The sequence below is a fragment of the Lytechinus pictus genome, chromosome 19 (assembly GCF_037042905.1).
Source record: "Lytechinus pictus isolate F3 Inbred chromosome 19, Lp3.0, whole genome shotgun sequence".
NCBI classification, from domain to species: Eukaryota; Metazoa; Echinodermata; class Echinoidea; order Temnopleuroida; family Toxopneustidae; genus Lytechinus; species Lytechinus pictus.
Window position 1 is genome coordinate 12,530,068 of NC_087263.1, and position 17,650 is coordinate 12,547,717.

General features: G+C 37.6%; 1 protein-coding gene across 1 annotated transcript in view; it reads left to right on the forward strand.

The window, feature by feature from the left end:
* The window catches only part of LOC129283226 (diacylglycerol kinase zeta-like), a 70,664-nt gene extending 59,395 nt beyond the window's left edge, over positions 1-11,269 (forward strand). Inside the window, exons 20-23 of the mRNA XM_064114095.1 lie at positions 362-465; positions 1,020-1,178; positions 1,773-1,973; positions 8,677-11,269. Of these exons, the coding sequence (XP_063970165.1) occupies positions 362-465; positions 1,020-1,178; positions 1,773-1,973; positions 8,677-8,726 (514 nt within the window). The 3' untranslated portion in view covers positions 8,727-11,269. The remainder of the gene's footprint in view (positions 1-361; positions 466-1,019; positions 1,179-1,772; positions 1,974-8,676) is intronic.
* The last annotated feature ends 6,381 nt before the right edge of the window (positions 11,270-17,650 follow it).

Here is a 17,650-nt window from a genome sequence, read left to right on the forward strand (position 1 = left end):
ATGTGCTTTTTGAAGGCCAGATTACTAATATTTTTATTTAGATCAGATGTGTCGGCTATGGAAAGCAGTCATATTGCTGCAGTAAAAGTTAGGACAGTACAAATTGACGAAGCTCATTAGGCCCATGAATGACATTGAGTCCTTGGAATTTGTACAAGTCCAAGACTCTTAGTGCCTTCTTTATTATTAACCTCTTCAGTGATGCACACATTTCTAATTATAAAGATTCCACATCAAGGTGGCGTCTGATTAAGCTGTCCATAAGTTGTGCATGTCTTTATGCACAAATTATTCTTGTGCTAAATGGAATCATCATTATAATAATTATCAAATTTGTAAAATATTTTCTCTGCTACTTCAGTTGCGAAGCCATCATGACCCACACATCAAATTCACCCAAACCACCAAAGAGGGATGTTATTGTGGGAGTTTCCGATACCGCACATTTAGATCCCCTCAATAAAAGTAAGTTTTGTCAGAGTTTACTGGTTTGAGTGATGATATTGATTTTAAATTAAAATTTTATTTTGAAGGTCTCATAATTTGATATCCATCTGAAATATTTAGTTTAACAAATATGTAATTTTAGAGATATTGTTTTGTTACAAACATAATTTTATAGTTAAGCTTAAAGATGCCACCAAGACTTTTGATAAGGTGCCTAAACAAATATTAATGAAACCTTAAAAAAAAATCACAAACATGTATTTCAACATGGAAGCCTTGGTGTTGTGGTTCTGACTCTCTTGTGTTCGAAATACTGTAAGCTAGATTCATTTCGCAAGGTATCAGTCCACACTCTGCCAAGTGTATATGCATTAGGAGGTAAATGTCATTGTACCTTGTCCAACATTGTGTGCTCCTCGATGGCGAGTGGCTGGAATACCCCCAGGAAGTGGAGAATGAGCATTATGTTGTGTGCTGGAATTACTTTTAAAAATAACCAGGTTTTTGTTATTGTGATTTTTAAAGAGTTTTTAAAAGAAATATCACCGACAAAATTTCCTATCTTTATGTAGTGTTGATTGATGTTTCTAAACGAGGAGACCCTATGAAGTATGCCGAGCTCCATCGGAAAGGTGCCAATTTAGAGACCAGCGATCAGCACGGGATGACAAGCTTACACCACGCAGCACGCTTCGGTCACAAAGAGATTGTGCAATATCTAATAGAACATGGTGAGTAATTTTTAATTTATTCAATTCTTCAATGTACAATTGCATTGTCATTTGATTCAACAAGAGCTTACTTCGATAAAGGGTTTCCTTGCTCTTGTGTTTATATTTGTAGCTAAATTTCTTTCATTTTAGAGTTTCATGTATGTAAGTTTTACTCTTTTGTGAGAATGCTTTCATTCTTAGTATCTTGCAAGACAACATTTTGCTTCATGGATTATATGTTGCAACATTATATGAGTGGAATAAACTTGGGAGTGCACTTAAACCTGAATGAACTTACTACTTTGATAACGAGGTTGGACAGGAAATACCTGTTATATTTTTCCATTCGGACTTTACCTCTGTGAAAAGATATCCTTGACAGTCAAAATTTGGATGAATAACTCACACTTTACCTTCTCAAAGCAGGTATATTTGTGTGATATAGGAAGCCACATTTGAATAATGTATTTCAATCAAATTGATGATGTTTGCAACCAAATGATTGTGGCAATCGCAGAGCAACCTGCGACATAATTGGTTAGATGTGTATCTTGAGAGCAACCATCTCTGTCAAGCTAATTCTCTTTCAATCATTTCCTGTTTCGTCTCTAGGGCCTAAGAATTTACTGGACTCACGGGATGTGGAAAAGCAACAGACAGCACTCCACAAAGCCGCTTGGTACATGCGGCGAACAATATGCGCCATGTTGGTGGAAGCAGGGGCCGCCCTCACGATCACAGACTATCAAGGCAATACGCCTCGTATCCAAGCGCTAAAGGCAGAAGATACCGAACTAGCAAGCTATCTGGAAAGTAAGGAAGATTCGGCGTGGACGGATGTTTAGCTGTCCCAAACTCAGAATCACTATGATCATTAGGATTGACTAGAAATTAATTCACTGTTGTATAGGCCAAATGAACTTTAAATATGACATTCTCGTACTATCGCTTTTAAATGAAAAAAATGAATTTTCGCAGGCACCTCTTCTCATGCTCTATCTATCTTTCTGCTATTTGTCATTTTATTATTTTGATCTTGTAGCTCTTTTTCTCCTAGTTTCTCATTTTTTATCAGAGTTTTTATCGTGACTGGTGGAAGTTGGCAGACGCTAAGCAGGGAATATTGAAAAGGTTGGATTCTATATATCTATCTTGGTGATATTTGATTCCTTTCTGGTGATATGGTTGTTTCCACTTGTCATGTCCCCTCTTTGAAGCATGGTCTGTTTTGGAAGCTCAACGGTCATATTGATATCATCCATTCTCCTCCCATCTTACTTTCACTCCTAAACCCTTGCCCATTGTATTGATCCTCCTTCCATTTGTTAAAGTTCACTCTCCTACACCCTCAGTCTTACATCTGTAAGTAAGAACAGGAATATGTTCATGTAAACCCACTTCACCCTACATACTGTTCTTGGACGTTTTACCAGTTCCATATCTTTCCATACCCACCCCTCCAACGTCACTCTGTATCCCCACACTACATATCATATTTTCTGATTGTTCATGCAAGCTCTACACACCCACCCTATTAATATACCCTCACTCACACCCTCAATATTCCATCCTTTTGTTTGAAGCTCTGACTCATAGCCCCATAGCTTATCCCTTCCCTTACCCTTAGTGGACATCTTATTCTGTCCAGAAACCCTCTCCCACACCTTCAATGGACATCTTATTCTGTCCAGAAACCCTCTCCCACACCCCAATGGACATCTTATTCTGTCCAGAAACCCTCTCCCACACCCTCAATGGAATCTTATTCTGTCCAGAAACCCTCTCCCACACCCTCAATGGACATCGTAATCTGCCCAGCACCCTCTCCCACACCCTCAATGGACATCTTATTCTGTCCAGAAACCCTCTCCCACACCCTCAATGGACATCTTATTCTGTCCAGAAACCCTCTCCCACACCCTCAATGGACATCTTATTCTGTCCAGAAACCCTCTCCCACACCCCAATGGACATTTTATTCTGTCCAGAAACCCTCTCCCACACCCCAATGGACATCTTATTCTGTCCAGAAACCCTCTACCACACCCTCAATGGACATCTTTTTCTGTCCAGAAACCCTCTCCCACTCCCTCAATAGAATCTTATTATGTCCAGAAACCCTCTCCCACACCCCAATGGACATCTTATTCTGTCCAGAAACCCTCTCCCACACCCTCAATGGAATCTTATTCTGTCCAGAAACCCTCTCCCACACCCTCAATGGAATCTTATTCTGTCCAGAAACCCTCTCCCACACCCTCAATGGACATCTTATTCTGCCCAGACACCCTCTCCCACACCCTCAATGGACATCTTATTCTGTCCAGAAACCCTCTCCCACACCCTCAATGGAATCTTATTCTATCCAGAAACCCTCTCCCACACCCTCAATGGACATCTTATTCTGTCCAGAAACCCTCTCCCACTCCCCAATGGACATCTTATTCTGTCCAGAAACCCTCGCCCACACCCTCAATGGACATCTTATTCTATCCAGAAACCCTCTCCCACACCTTCAATGGACATCTTATTCTGTCCAGAAACCCTCTCCCACACCCCAATGGACATCTTATTCTGTCCAGAAACCCTCTCCCACACCCTCAATGGAATCTTATTCTGTCCAGAAACCCTCTCCCACACCCTCAATGGACATCGTAATCTGCCCAGCACCCTCTCCCACACCCTCAATGGACATCTTATTCTGTCCAGAAACCCTCTCCCACACCCTCAATGGACATCTTATTCTGTCCAGAAACCCTCTCCCACACCCCAATGGACATTTTATTCTGTCCAGAAACCCTCTCCCACACCCCAATGGACATCTTATTCTGTCCAGAAACCCTCTACCACACCCTCAATGGACATCTTTTTCTGTCCAGAAACCCTCTCCCACTCCCTCAATAGAATCTTATTCTGTCCAGAAACCCTCTCCCACACCCCAATGGACATCTTATTCTGTCCAGAAACCCTCTCCCACACCCTCAATGGAATCTTATTCTGTCCAGAAACCCTCTCCCACACCCTCAATGGAATCTTATTCTGTCCAGAAACCCTCTCCCACACCCTCAATGGACATCTTATTCTGCCCAGACACCCTCTCCCACACCCTCAATGGACATCTTATTCTGTCCAGAAACCCTCTCCCACACCCTCAATGGAATCTTATTCTGTCCAGAAACCCTCTCCCACACCCTCAATGGACATCTTATTCTGTCCAGAAACCCTCTCCCACTCCCCAATGGACATCTTATTCTGTCCAGAAACCCTCGCCCACACCCTCAATGGACATCTTATTCTATCCAGAAACCCTCTACCACACCCTCAATGGACATCTTATTCTATCCAGAAACCCTCTCCCACACCCTCAATGGACATCTTATTCTGTCCAGAAACCCTCTCCCACACCTTCAATGGATATCTTATTCTATCCAGAAACCCTCTCCCACACCCTCGATGGATATCTTATTCTATCCAGAAACCCTCTCCCACTCCCTCAATGAACATCTTATTCTGTCCAGAAACCCTCTCCCACACCCAATGGACATCTTATTCTGTCAAGAAACCCTCTCCCACTACCTCAATGGACATCTTCTGTCAAGAAATCCCCTCTCACACCCTCAATGGATATCTTATTTTATCCAGAAACCCTCTACCACACCCTCAATGGATATCTTTTTCTGTCCAGAAACCCTCTCCCACTCCCTCAATAGAATCTTATTCTGTCCAGAAACCCTCTCCCACACCCTCAATGGACATCTTATTCTGTCCAGAAACCCTCTCCCACACCCTCAATGGACATCTTATTCTGTCCAGAAACCCTCTCCCACACCCTCAATGGACATCTTGTTCTTACAGAAACCCTCTCCTACACCCTCAATGGAATCTTATTCTGTCCAAAAACCCTCTCCCACACCCTCAATGGACATCTTATTCTATCCAGAAACCCTCTCCCACACCCTCAATGGACATCTTGTTCTATCCAGAAACCCTCTCCCACACCCTCAATGGACATCTTATTCTGTCCAGAAACCCTCTCCCACACCCTCGATGGACATCTTATTCTGTCCACAAACCCTCTCCCACACCCTCGATGGACATCTTATTCTGTCCACAAACCCTCTACCACACCCTCAATGGATATCTTATTCTATCCAGAAACCCTCTCCAAAGCCCTCAATGGACATCTTAGATAAGACCCCCTGCCCTCAATGGACATCTTAGATAAGACCCCCTGCCCTCAATCCAACATTTTATTCAGTTAATTAACCTTCACCCACACCCTCAGCTGGACATCATATCCCGTTAAGATACCTGCACCCACAATCCCACATCATATACAGTCTTGTAACTTTGTTTACGCCCTCAGTTCTACATCTTGTTTCATTAAAAAAGCCCTCTGCTACACCCTGAATTTCTCATCCATATCACCCTCTCACATACCCCACACCCCTATATCTATATCTTACAGATTTGTATGATATATTCTAATTTAACCCCATTATCCATTACATTTAAAATCAATTTAAAGTTCTGAGCATATCCGCCATTAGTAATTAAAACCTGGTTGATTATTCTATTTCCATTGGCCTCTGTTCAACCTTACATCATTCTAAATCTTTTTTTTTTTTAATGCTGCAAAGCTGCCTAAAAGCCTATACATTTTCAAAAAATAGATTCCTTTCTAATACCAACTTGGATTGACTGGGTTGAATAGCTGTCTTTATCTGCTCCAGGAGAATGGTATTCCAAATACACTTATTACATTTGGTACTTTACCTGAACAACTAGTTCAAACGAATTTTCTTTTATGCTTTGAATAATTCTTTAAAAAAAAAATTCCTTCCATTTATATTAATTTGAAAATAGGTTGGACTTAATATTTTAGAACAAAGCTTTGATATAAAATTTTCATTTTTTGTCTTTTTGTATGAATTTGCAGTAGTCATTTCTTATCTTTGTGCACTATGCTCAATATAGCTTTTTTTTTTGTCTTTTGAGCTTGCCATTGCGCTATTTTTTCTTCCCCTATTGTTTTCCATTTGATTGTAGTCTCACCAAGGGCCCATTTACACAAAACTTAATGATTGATCTGAGAGCTGATTTTTATGATTGATTGTACATAGCGATTAGTGTAATCGATTGCAAATGATAAAGCACAAAGCTTTGTGTTACAGGCCCCAGAACTAATTTTTCCCTTTCATCCATGAATGTTCATGTAATCAATTAGTTATATAACTGTATATGTTCTGTCTTCTACATACCCAATTGTAATGTACATTTTATACATCTATAACCTTGATGAGCCCACCACACACTCATATCATTGTTTAAAAAATTCTTCTCTCAAGTAATTGGTTGTTCACAAATGCCTCTTGTGCAAGTGATCTGCAACATACGTTTTGTGTTCTGTTGAATGTGATAAAGGTACCATCCGTTTGCACCAAACTGATTTATGTTGAGTGCTAAGTCAACCAAGAAGGTCGATTTCTCTGAATAATGATAATATTGACAGTTTCCTTGTCTCCCAGCAGCTGCTGGCAGGTTTTGCCACCTCAATTTCCAAAATTAGCCGCTGTTCTGATGGGCAGAGATATACTGCCGCAGTTAACTCTTGCACAAGCCTCGATCCTGCCAGTACCATGAACAGGAAACCACCAGATGGCTCCTATACTTTGCTTTCAGCTCAAACAGCTCACCGACCATATGCATCTGCCTTGTGTAGTTGAGCTTTCTCGGCCATATGCGATTGGTTTTTGTTGTAAAGATCCCTCGACCATATGCATTGAACCTCAGACTGTGCTACACGTGTAGTCCTCACCGTGTCTGCTCTAGACCTCTGACCGTCTGCTTCAAACCAGCAAACGTCTGCTCCAGACTCGTAGCATCACATTTAAATTTATCGTGGTCTGGGGCTGAACCTCCTGTGGTGTCAAACTATCAGGATTTGGATTATTTCTGCAGATACAGACTTAGTTTTGGACCTATGGATGGCAATCCGCCTTGAGCTTCCAACTCAAACCTTATTCTTTGGGGCGAACAATTTCTTTAGACATTCGCTAAGTGTCCAACAATTTTTTTTTTTTCATTCAACACTCATGTTAAAGCCAAAAGATCTAATAAGTATTATCACAATGTCCTAGTATTAGATTTTAAAGTAGTGTTTGGTGGGCTTTCAAAGAAAATCATTGTTTTTCCTTGTCATGTTTGCATGATCATTTATGTGTTTGTCATTGACTGATTTGTGACTGTTCTATACTGTTTCAGTAGCCTTATCTACATGTTCATCCAGACCCAATCATCTAGAATATCTTCCACCATTAATCAACATCACATTCATTTTGTAACTCCTCTACCAAAAAGTCTATACTGCGTCATTCAACGGGAATTCTGCTTTCATAACCGATTTAATGTACACTTTTTAACAAAAGGATTACAAAAGAATGGAGGCAGGATTCTGGTTGAATAAACATTGCTCTGACTTTTGAAAAAGAGCCTTAGCTCAGTTTGTAGTTGTTTGATGTTTTTCCATCTTGCTTTTTTCTTGCTTTTTGCCATATTGTTCTGTGTTACCAAAGATTCCTCTGAAAGATACCTGGATAGTTAAGAATTTTCATAATATATTTTTTATTATCACATTTCAGAACTTCAAAACAATATTGCAGAAACTTTAGGTTTTGGCATTTTGTTATGTTTTAATAATGACTTAAATACAAGCTACTTTTTCATACCGTAGAAAAGTAGGTTTGCCAATTTAAAATGTTTTTTGTTGCAATATCTGCCATGATTATACTTCACGGTAGTGCCTAATTTGTATTTATGCATTACAATGGTGTAATGATAAGAAAGAAGGAGGAGAAGTAGGAGATCGAAGAAGGAGAAGAAGAAGTATAAGTAGTGGAAGAAGTAAAGAATACAGAAAGGAAAAGAATATATTCTGCCTTCATATATTGTGTAATACAATTGAACTAAGTAAGCCATTTCTTCTCTCAACATTATGTGTGAAGCTACTGTACAACCATGCATCAGAAATGACTTCAGGATTTGATCAAGTTCTAAAAACTTCCCTAAAGCAATCTTATCAATGTCTCTGGAAGTACATATGACTTACTCTTATTCTACTTTCCTTCCCTCTTCTCACCCATTCTCTCTCCTTCCATGTCTACCCCTCCCATCCCCTCTCGTCCAATACTCCGTCTTTTTCTCCTGTCTTTCTTTTCTTCCCTCTTTCCTCTCTTCCTTCCCTCCTTTCCACCCTCTCTCTTTATCCTCCATTTTCTATATCTTACACTCGCTGCCTCACGCTCTCCTCTCACTTCTCCTCTTTCCGTCTTTCATCTCCTTATTTTCCCTCTCTCTTCCTCTTCCCCATCTATCTCTCTCTTCCCTTCTTCCTCTCTTCTCTCCCTCTTTCTCTCTTTCCCCTCTCTTCCTCTTTTCCTCTCTCTCTCTCTTCCCCTCTCTATCTCTTCCCCTCTCCCTCTACCTTCTCTCTCCCCCTCTTTTTCTCTTATTGCAGGTCACGAGCAACATCAGCGATTAAAAGAAAACCATGAGACTGCTGTGTGACTTACACTGGAAAGCACTGGATTGCAGATAAAGAGGAGTCTTGTGTTTAACACTCAAGTATTTATTTTGACTCCAGGACTACAGCACCAAACACCTTCTCAGGTATGATTAACACCTGCCTCTGATGATTTACAAAATGTGAGTCGAAATAAGACACCTTAAAGCTTGGTGCTATCAGGCTTGGTGTTTAAATGTGAAATCTGTCTCTTGGTGTTCTTTATTACAAGACAAGGTGTTTCACAGTGGATGGTGTTGCATTAGTCTTACTATATACACCGTAAGTGTCAAGTGCTGACACCAAGAAAGTCAGGTGAAGGAACAGAGACACTTTGTGCCATTGATCTAATTCAGGTGTACGAGACACATGCTGAACACATTCAATGAACCTGCATTGATTTGTAAAATGGGGTGAAATTAGGATGAGTGTCTGTTTATTTCCACAAATTTTCTTGAAAACAATATGGAAAAAGTGTTCATATAGCTGATGGTGATGGGTCATGCATTTACCAGTGTAAGTAGTTTCTTTTCAATTCCGCAGGTGTGAACATTTTTTTTCCTTCTTTTTGGCTCGAGAGTTTAGATGCATCACATAGCACAAGCATGTTGAAATGAGACATTGATTTCAAAACAGCTAAAATTTCTTTTATATTTCGTGAAGACACAAGATATTATAGATAGAAAAGCTACTGTATTGTAATTTGTTGTTGTACTTTGAGATTAAGCAATTATTTTCCTGCTTATGCAGTTGATATTTTGCCTCGAAGAATAATAAAAGTGATGACTTGAATGCAAGCTGCCTATACAGAGTGTCCCACAAAAAATGTTCATGGCACTCTAGATGAGTATTATATTAAAATTACAACATCATATTTATACCTTTACACCTGTTAACTACAATTAATTTCCTACAAATGGATGAAATTTTATGTGATATCGTCCGATAATCAGAAAGATATGACCATGTGTTCATTACATATCAGGACCCCCCCCCCCATCTAAGTTTTGTATTAAGTAATATCTAAAGTCAGGTTCAGCAAACAAGATTTGTTTTTTATGGGGCTTTCACAATTGCTTGTGCGATCGTTTGCGATCACTTGGTCACAATACATGTTGCACAGAATCGCAACGGTTGTAACCAGTCGCACCACCAATTGTGAATGGGGCTTTATTCAAGTAGTGCAAATTATATCTATTCACGTTCAGCCATGGGAGTAAATCTGTATGGATTTTTTTTTGTTCAGGACTTGGGGATGACCTATTCATGCATCCCTTCTGATGAATAGATGAGATCAAGATAAAATCATAAATCAAAAACAAATGTTTTAATTCATTTCCTTGTTGGTATCATTTAGTAGGCCTATTATCAATCAAAAATCAATTTTCATGTTTGATTAAAGATATCATGCTTAATTAGATATATCCTGCCGATTGCCTAAAATGATTTTTTTTTATGTAAGTATCGGCACGCAAGTTGTAGGGCCAAAAACCTAAAAAAGGGAATAAGAAAAAAGAGTGAATGAAGTCATGATTGGACTATGTACTTTATTCAACATAATAACAAAACTTAGAAAGGCTCATATCTCTGTGTTGAATGAACCATACTGCATGAAATTAAAGCCAGTTGTATAACACAAATGCTAGTTTGCGATTATGAAATAATATGCAATATGATTTGGTAATTCTCACATTACACCCATTTAAAGTGTCATTAACATTTTTTTTAGGGGGGAGGACATGCTGCATATTGAAATCACGTGGTAAGAAATTATTGAATATTCTGAATTGCATTCAAATCAATAATCTGGTTTCAAAGGAAATTAATAAATCTCATGTACAACAACAATATTCTGATTGGTTATAGTGGTACATGTATATTCAAGAATGTATGCAAAGTGCAATGAGTTCAATTAGCCAATGCCATTTGAGATTAATTGTAAGTTTTTGTGTAAGGTGATCTAGGTGAAATTTTACAGTAATTAATATTGGTGCATTCAGACTTGAATTTTTTTAGAGAGAAATTAAGCTGATAAGAGGTTCTATGTGATGCATGGTATTCTCTCCTATTTCGCTTTTGTTTTGGGAGTCGCCATGGAAACTTGTGGTTTAAAAACAGTATACATCTCATGTGTTATTCAGTTTGTTTATGCATTATATCATAAATCATTACAATGATCTAAAGAGATAGCTAACTCTACTTTATCTTGAATAAGAGTTTTGTCAATTCCTGACTTATTTTCATCACGATGTTATCATTTTTGTATTCCTACTGTATTGGTCATTCTATCTGATGTTTATTCATGAGGAGGGGCTAGGCCCCTCTCCCGGAGTCATCTCCTGACCAATCAGGATTCACCGTGCAAATAATATGTGTCAATAAATATTCATGAGATATTACATAGATGAATTATTTATAATCTGTATTATAGACAAAAGATTTGAGATTGGTTGTACATTGTAATTATAATGAAGATAAAGATATTTATTTATTCAAAAGTTTTATGAAGAAGAATGCAATACTTCTTCGAGAATGTTGATGTGAAATGAAAAAAAAAACACATATCAATGGAAGTGTGTAATTATCATATAATATGTGGGTGAATGTCAGATTATGTAAGCTATTTTACCTTGATATTACTTGTTAATGTAAAACAGCCACAATGCCTGGTGTATAGTGAACCAAAATCCTTAAAAGTCTTTATATTACCCTTGTCTGTATACCCTGGACCTCTACTCGTTCCTTATTCTATTTTGTGTCATGTTATCCTTGAGTTCTGCTTTTAAAGCAATGTTTCAAAGGTTGAATCTCATATTTGCAACATTTTGAGATTGCACACATTATCTTTGGAGACTATCTCCATCACTTTCTCCCCATGACGATTAAGAATTTAAAAACAATGTTGCTAAATTAATACAATCTTTGCCCTTGTGTACAAACTCTGTATCTTATATATCTTATTTTGCAATTTTGTATCTCGCCACAACCAAGAATTAACGTCAAATGGTAATCTTAAATCTTGCTGAAAATGGAAGGATGTTTGTTTTCATAGCACTTAATACTTTTTTTTCTTGCATTCACTTGTACAGGTTGAAGTGAGTTATGGGTAACTCCACATAAATATTCATGTTTTTAATCAAGTTTTTAATTAGTCAATACAAGCTCCAGTTTTATGTGCGACAGCCAGTGCACAATGCTACATGTATATTTGCCCATGAAAATCTAGAGAACAGGTACCAACATAAATAAAACATAATTAGCGCTTATTTTTTGTATTCATTTTATTATCAACATTTTATTGGTATGAATCAACATGAAGTAATGCGTACAATTCTCAAGAAAATTGAAGATTTATTAGATTAAGTGTTTATCTCGAAATGCAAGTATGTAAAAGTATGGCCCCTGCATCAGTCATTATCAAAATTATGCATTCCACTAATTTTATTATTCTAAGCAACATTACACAATGCAGATCTAATGATCTTTCTCTTAATATATAGGATGCTAGTTATTTAAATTCTGTAAAGTCAGAAGGTAGTTACAATTCATCTTCTTTTGAAGACCTTACATATGTGAAGTATCTATATAAGAGTCATTTTCATACACTATTTTCCAAGTATTTTGTACTTGTATTTATTGATTTTTCTTTTAATTTGTTTATCATTTATTTATTTCTTAAATATATATATATTTTTTTTGGGGGGAGGAGATATCTGACTGAAACATGTTTATTGCTAAATTAATTTATCTCTTTAGTTATGGAATCAATTACTGTTTATTAACTTTGTATCAGGTTTGGGTAGATCAATTTTTTATTGGTGTCGTATTCTTTCAGGAATTGATTCATCATCCTCTTGTGAACCGGATTTGATCAAACCAGTACATTTTTTCAGCATTGAACAAATACATGTCATTGCTTTGTAATTATTACTACATCTATAATTTTAGTGATCCTCTGTCTGCTCAGAATCACCCGAGTATCCTGCAGTATTTGGGCTATCAATTGAAGAACTACATGTAACACACGATATGTGTTTTCTGAAGAAACTACTAAGTGATTGACATCTTGTAGCTCAACTGTTTCACAAAGTTGTAAGGATTTAGTCATACATTTCAAATTCATATTCTACCTCTTCGTTTAAGATGAGGCACGGATTCCAGACTATTACTGGGTGCTAATTTGTCCGAGGGTAATTTGACATGCACAAAAAGGGGCATTCCATTGGATGCACCATTATATTTTCAATTTTTACAGGGTGCGCCCCGCACCTTCCCCCACACCCTGGATCTGCGTGCGCCTGAAGATAATATTGTTGATCAATCTGTGCGTGGGTGCAAAGCTCTCATGATGCTACTTCTAACAGGAATTGTGTGGCAAACCTCTGTAGGGTTTTTCGTTCTACCACGAAATGTATTTGACTGGTCACAGCATTGTTGCAGAAAAGTTTTCTCTTCATATATTTTCATATTTAGGTCGAGCTGGTTCTCATTTCTGATGAATTAAGTCATTTAAAAAACTATCTTCATTTGGTGCTAGTCCATAGGTATTGAGAGATACATATTTCTTCTTTACGAGCAAAAAAAAAAAAATCTGATCCCATACTTTACATCTTCCTTCCTTTGTTATTGAGGGATGGTAGTTTGGACAGTGATATTTCTTTGTGCAAGAACTTTTTTCACGAATGGGATATGTTGATTTGAGAGTTTGGACTCCACAGAAATGTAGTTTATGAAATGCATTTGTAGATTTCCCTTCTCATATTTTGAGAAGCAACGTCGAAAATATTCAAATCTGTCCAAACTAATCTATAAGAGTTTGTCACTTGCGTAGACCCTGGGCGACAATGATGGCTTCCTTCAGGTCAGAAGAAAGTGTATGGAAATGGATTTGTTTTAAACTGAAGAGCAGTAACTCTGACACTTTATAGATTAATGTTAGGGCTGCGAGAGTCAAAGATGACATCTCTTCTTTGCTCGTTCAAAAAAATTAGGATGTTGCTTACTTCTTCAGTACAAAGATGAAATGCAACTCTTTCAGACAATCTTATTTTCCATTTTTTCTTAATTGCTAACTTTGGCTATTTACAGAGAAGATACCCTGGTGACTTATTGTTGGTTTTAGGGTGGTGGGTCACCCATATTTTCCAGCTCTCTGTCTTATCCATTATCATTTCTATTCTTTCCTCTATGATTAAAGGACCATTTTCTACCTCATTTAGCGAGAAGAAAAACAGAGTAAAGTCCAGAATTAGTTGCGTTTTGTTAGATCATAGCACCCACGGACTTCCATTCTGAAGTCGGGTCATTAAAGCTGTGGTTCAACAATGGATAGCGAATTTCAACAGTAATCTCTTAACAATACGGAGGTGTCAAGTTCAAAGACCAGCCATGTGCGAGATTTGCTGTGGTTCGGCATGAGATGACCATGCATTTGTATAATGTGTATGACAATAGGCTGTGATACACACGTGAGAAGGAGAGGGGGGATGAGCGAGAGTCGCAAAGGCAGGAGTCTTGCACCTAAAGCATGAGACTTGGTATGTCACACAATAAAGGTTCAATTTTTCAGCACATTTAGTGCTCAGTTTATGTAGATGATCTGGGAATAATATCTACAATAGAGCATGAGAATGTGTTGGTTTCTATAATCTGGTCACATGGTGTGATTGTTATTAATATGGTAGCATGATTGATTGTTCTAAAGCATGGATGGATGGATGGAAGTGATTGCTTTAACCTGATCGTGTCACTTCAAATGATTTAATGACCCATTTTGTACTTATATGTGGCTCTAGAGCAAATTTTCTTAGATGCCATTCTTGAATCAAAGCTGTTTAACTTCAGCAAATTATTACACACATTTTAAATTGGCTACAAAATCAAAACGGTGAATCCATAACTGCAATCGCTGACTTTGAATTAGATTGTTCCATTTTCATTTACTTTTGAGCCCTGTTTCCATGTGTGCGAGGGCAAATTACAGAACTGTTGCCAATTTGAAAAGTTATGAGATAACTTGCAAAAAGTTCTGTATGGTTCACCCCTTTTCAGTTTATGACAAATCTGTACTGTAGCCATGGTTATTTGAATGTAAGTGCTGTGTTATTAATTTACACTGTACAGATGAATTGTGTTTTATGTAACACCACCCCCCCCCTCCACACCCATGTTTAAAAAGACAATTTTATTTGCAGATGACTTCTTATACCTGTACAAACATGCATAATGCAACAACAATGGGTGATTTCAAGTTCATTGACCTTTTGGTGTTGGTCTTAGGTCAATTTTGAACAAGTAAACACCAAACATGAAATGGAGATGGTTCTGAAAAGTGATTCACTAGGTGTTGACCTATCAGTATTGTGATCTGGGTTCTGTAACACAAAGGTTAGCGATCAATCGTACACTTGATTTTCACGATTCAATCGTTCAAGAATGTTCTACGATCATTGCTAAGCTTTGTGTTACGGGTCCCTGGATTATTTGTATAAACTTCGAATAGTTTTTGGAGCTCGGAAATGCAGCCCAAATTGTGCTTCCAACACCGATACCAACACCAGACTTGAAATCACCCAATATCTAGTGAAGTGATACCCTCAGGTTTAGTGTCGGTTGTTGGCTGTATGTGTTGTTCTTGAATAGAAACTTTGCTTGTTACTTGTAGGATAGAAGTTGAAATCTTTTGCGAAACGAACTATTTTCATTCTTCTCAAGAAATGTTGAGATGCTTTCGGTATATAGACTGCCTTATCCTATCCAGTCACATTTATATGAATAATTACAATTCCAATTTATTCAACCCATCAAAATATCAATATAGTAATCATATATTGTACATAATTACGCAGTAAATGATACAGAATATGGCTAGGACCATTTAAAAAAGCAAACTGCTCTTAGAGAATAGCCCAAAAAGACAATAGCATTGACAAAATATATTTCAGTAATATGAAGCATTTGTGAGCTTAATGTTCTGCTTGTAACAAACCAACTCAAGATGGCCTTCAAACTGAACTCAAATTTGAAATTTGACCCTTTAGATTAAATTTTCAAATTCACATTTCAAAATTTAAACTCGAGTCAGGGTGGACGTCAAGTTATGTTCATACTGGTTCTCAGTAGCGAGTTTCGCACCATTATGCAGAACAAATTCTAGAACGTACTTAATGTATTGAAAACGACCATCAGATGACAATGAATAGCTGGGAAGTCTTTGTCGAAAATTGGTATACCGGAAGAGCAGTTCATCCTGATTTGTTTTTCCAGACGCAATGATAAAAAAACATCAATTTTGATTCACTAATTTTGGACAAAGACTTCTTTGTTTGCTCATTGTCCTGAAGAGCATTTGACAATACATTTTCTATGTTCTTGAAAGTGTTCTGGGTGGCCTTGCCAAATCTCGCTATTCACTGATGCCTTACTTTGTTTTGCAAAAGATTTCTCCCGTAGTGAGAAGAACTCTAAGAGAAATATTTCAAAAAAATACACTCCACTGGGCAGCTAATCTTTCTATGGGTGTGTCCATACAATAGCTTTTCAATCTCATGAAAGGTATTCAAAACACAATGTTCTTCATAGTGTGCATTCATGCCAAGGCTATTGACGTACAAAAAAAAACATGTATGGACAGCAGTTGAACTACACTTTAAATTTCAAGGAATTAAAACAAATCCAGATCGGCTGTGCATGAGTAGTGACCAGCCGAAGGTTGGATTTATTTGTAATCTTAATGGTTTACTTTTAAATCTCAAAAGATTGAAATGCAAATTGTTTTAGCTTTATATTTGAATCTAAAATGTAATATTTGACTTGTCACTATTCACAGCTCGTCTGGATTTATTTAAAATCCTTGGAATTTAGAGTGTAAAAATTTAATGTTGTCAATGGGGGGTATGTTTCACAAAGATTTAAGTATGACTTGGGCCGCACTTAAATGTCTAGTTTCATGTGGTATAAAAGGCATGACCGCGTTTGTCAGATCTTGCGTAGAGGACGCGCACTACTGCGTATTGATCAATAAGGTTGTATGTTGCATATCTTGTACGCGTCAGCATTTAAGTGCAACTCTAAGTCATACTTAAATCTTCGTAATAGGTCCATGGTGAAACACCCCCAGTTTGTGATCACAGAAATGCAATAAGCAACCCTAGTTCAGAGCCACACAGCATGGAAAAATGTTTCAAATAGTCAAATTAAATCAGGTTGGCTGTTCCATAAAACTGGTTGTAAATTTATGTGTCACTCTATGAATAATAATAAGCCAAGTGAGTTACTGAATAGGCTTTGATTTCCACAGCCACTATAGCATTCTGACATTTTGATCAACATATTTTTGCACTATGAAAAATAAAACATGGTATGGACACATTCATAGACCAATAGAATTTCATCATCTAATTACTTCCCATCTTTGTTTTTATTGTCTCACCTGCATAGCAGAGTGAGACTATAGGCGCCGCTTTTCCGACGGCGGCGGCGTCAACACCAAATCTTAACCTGAGGTTAAGTTTTTGAAATGACAGCATAACTTAGAAAGTATATGGACCTAGTTCATGAAACTTGGCCATAAGGTTAATCAAGTATTACTGAACATCCTGCCTGAGTTTCAGGTCACATGACCAAGGTCAAAGGTCATTTAGGGTCAATGAACTTAGACCATGTTGGGGGAATCAACATCAAAATCTTAACCTAAGGTTAAGTTTTTGAAATGTCATCATAACTTAGAAAATATATGGACCTAGTTCATGAAACTTATACATAAGGTTAATCAAGTATCACTGAACATCCTGCATGAGTTTCACATCACATGACCAAGGTCAAAGGTCATTTAGGGTCAATGAACTTTGGCCGAATTGGGGGTATCTGTTGAATTACCATCATAACTTTGAATGTTTATGGATCTGATTCATGAAACTTGGACATAATA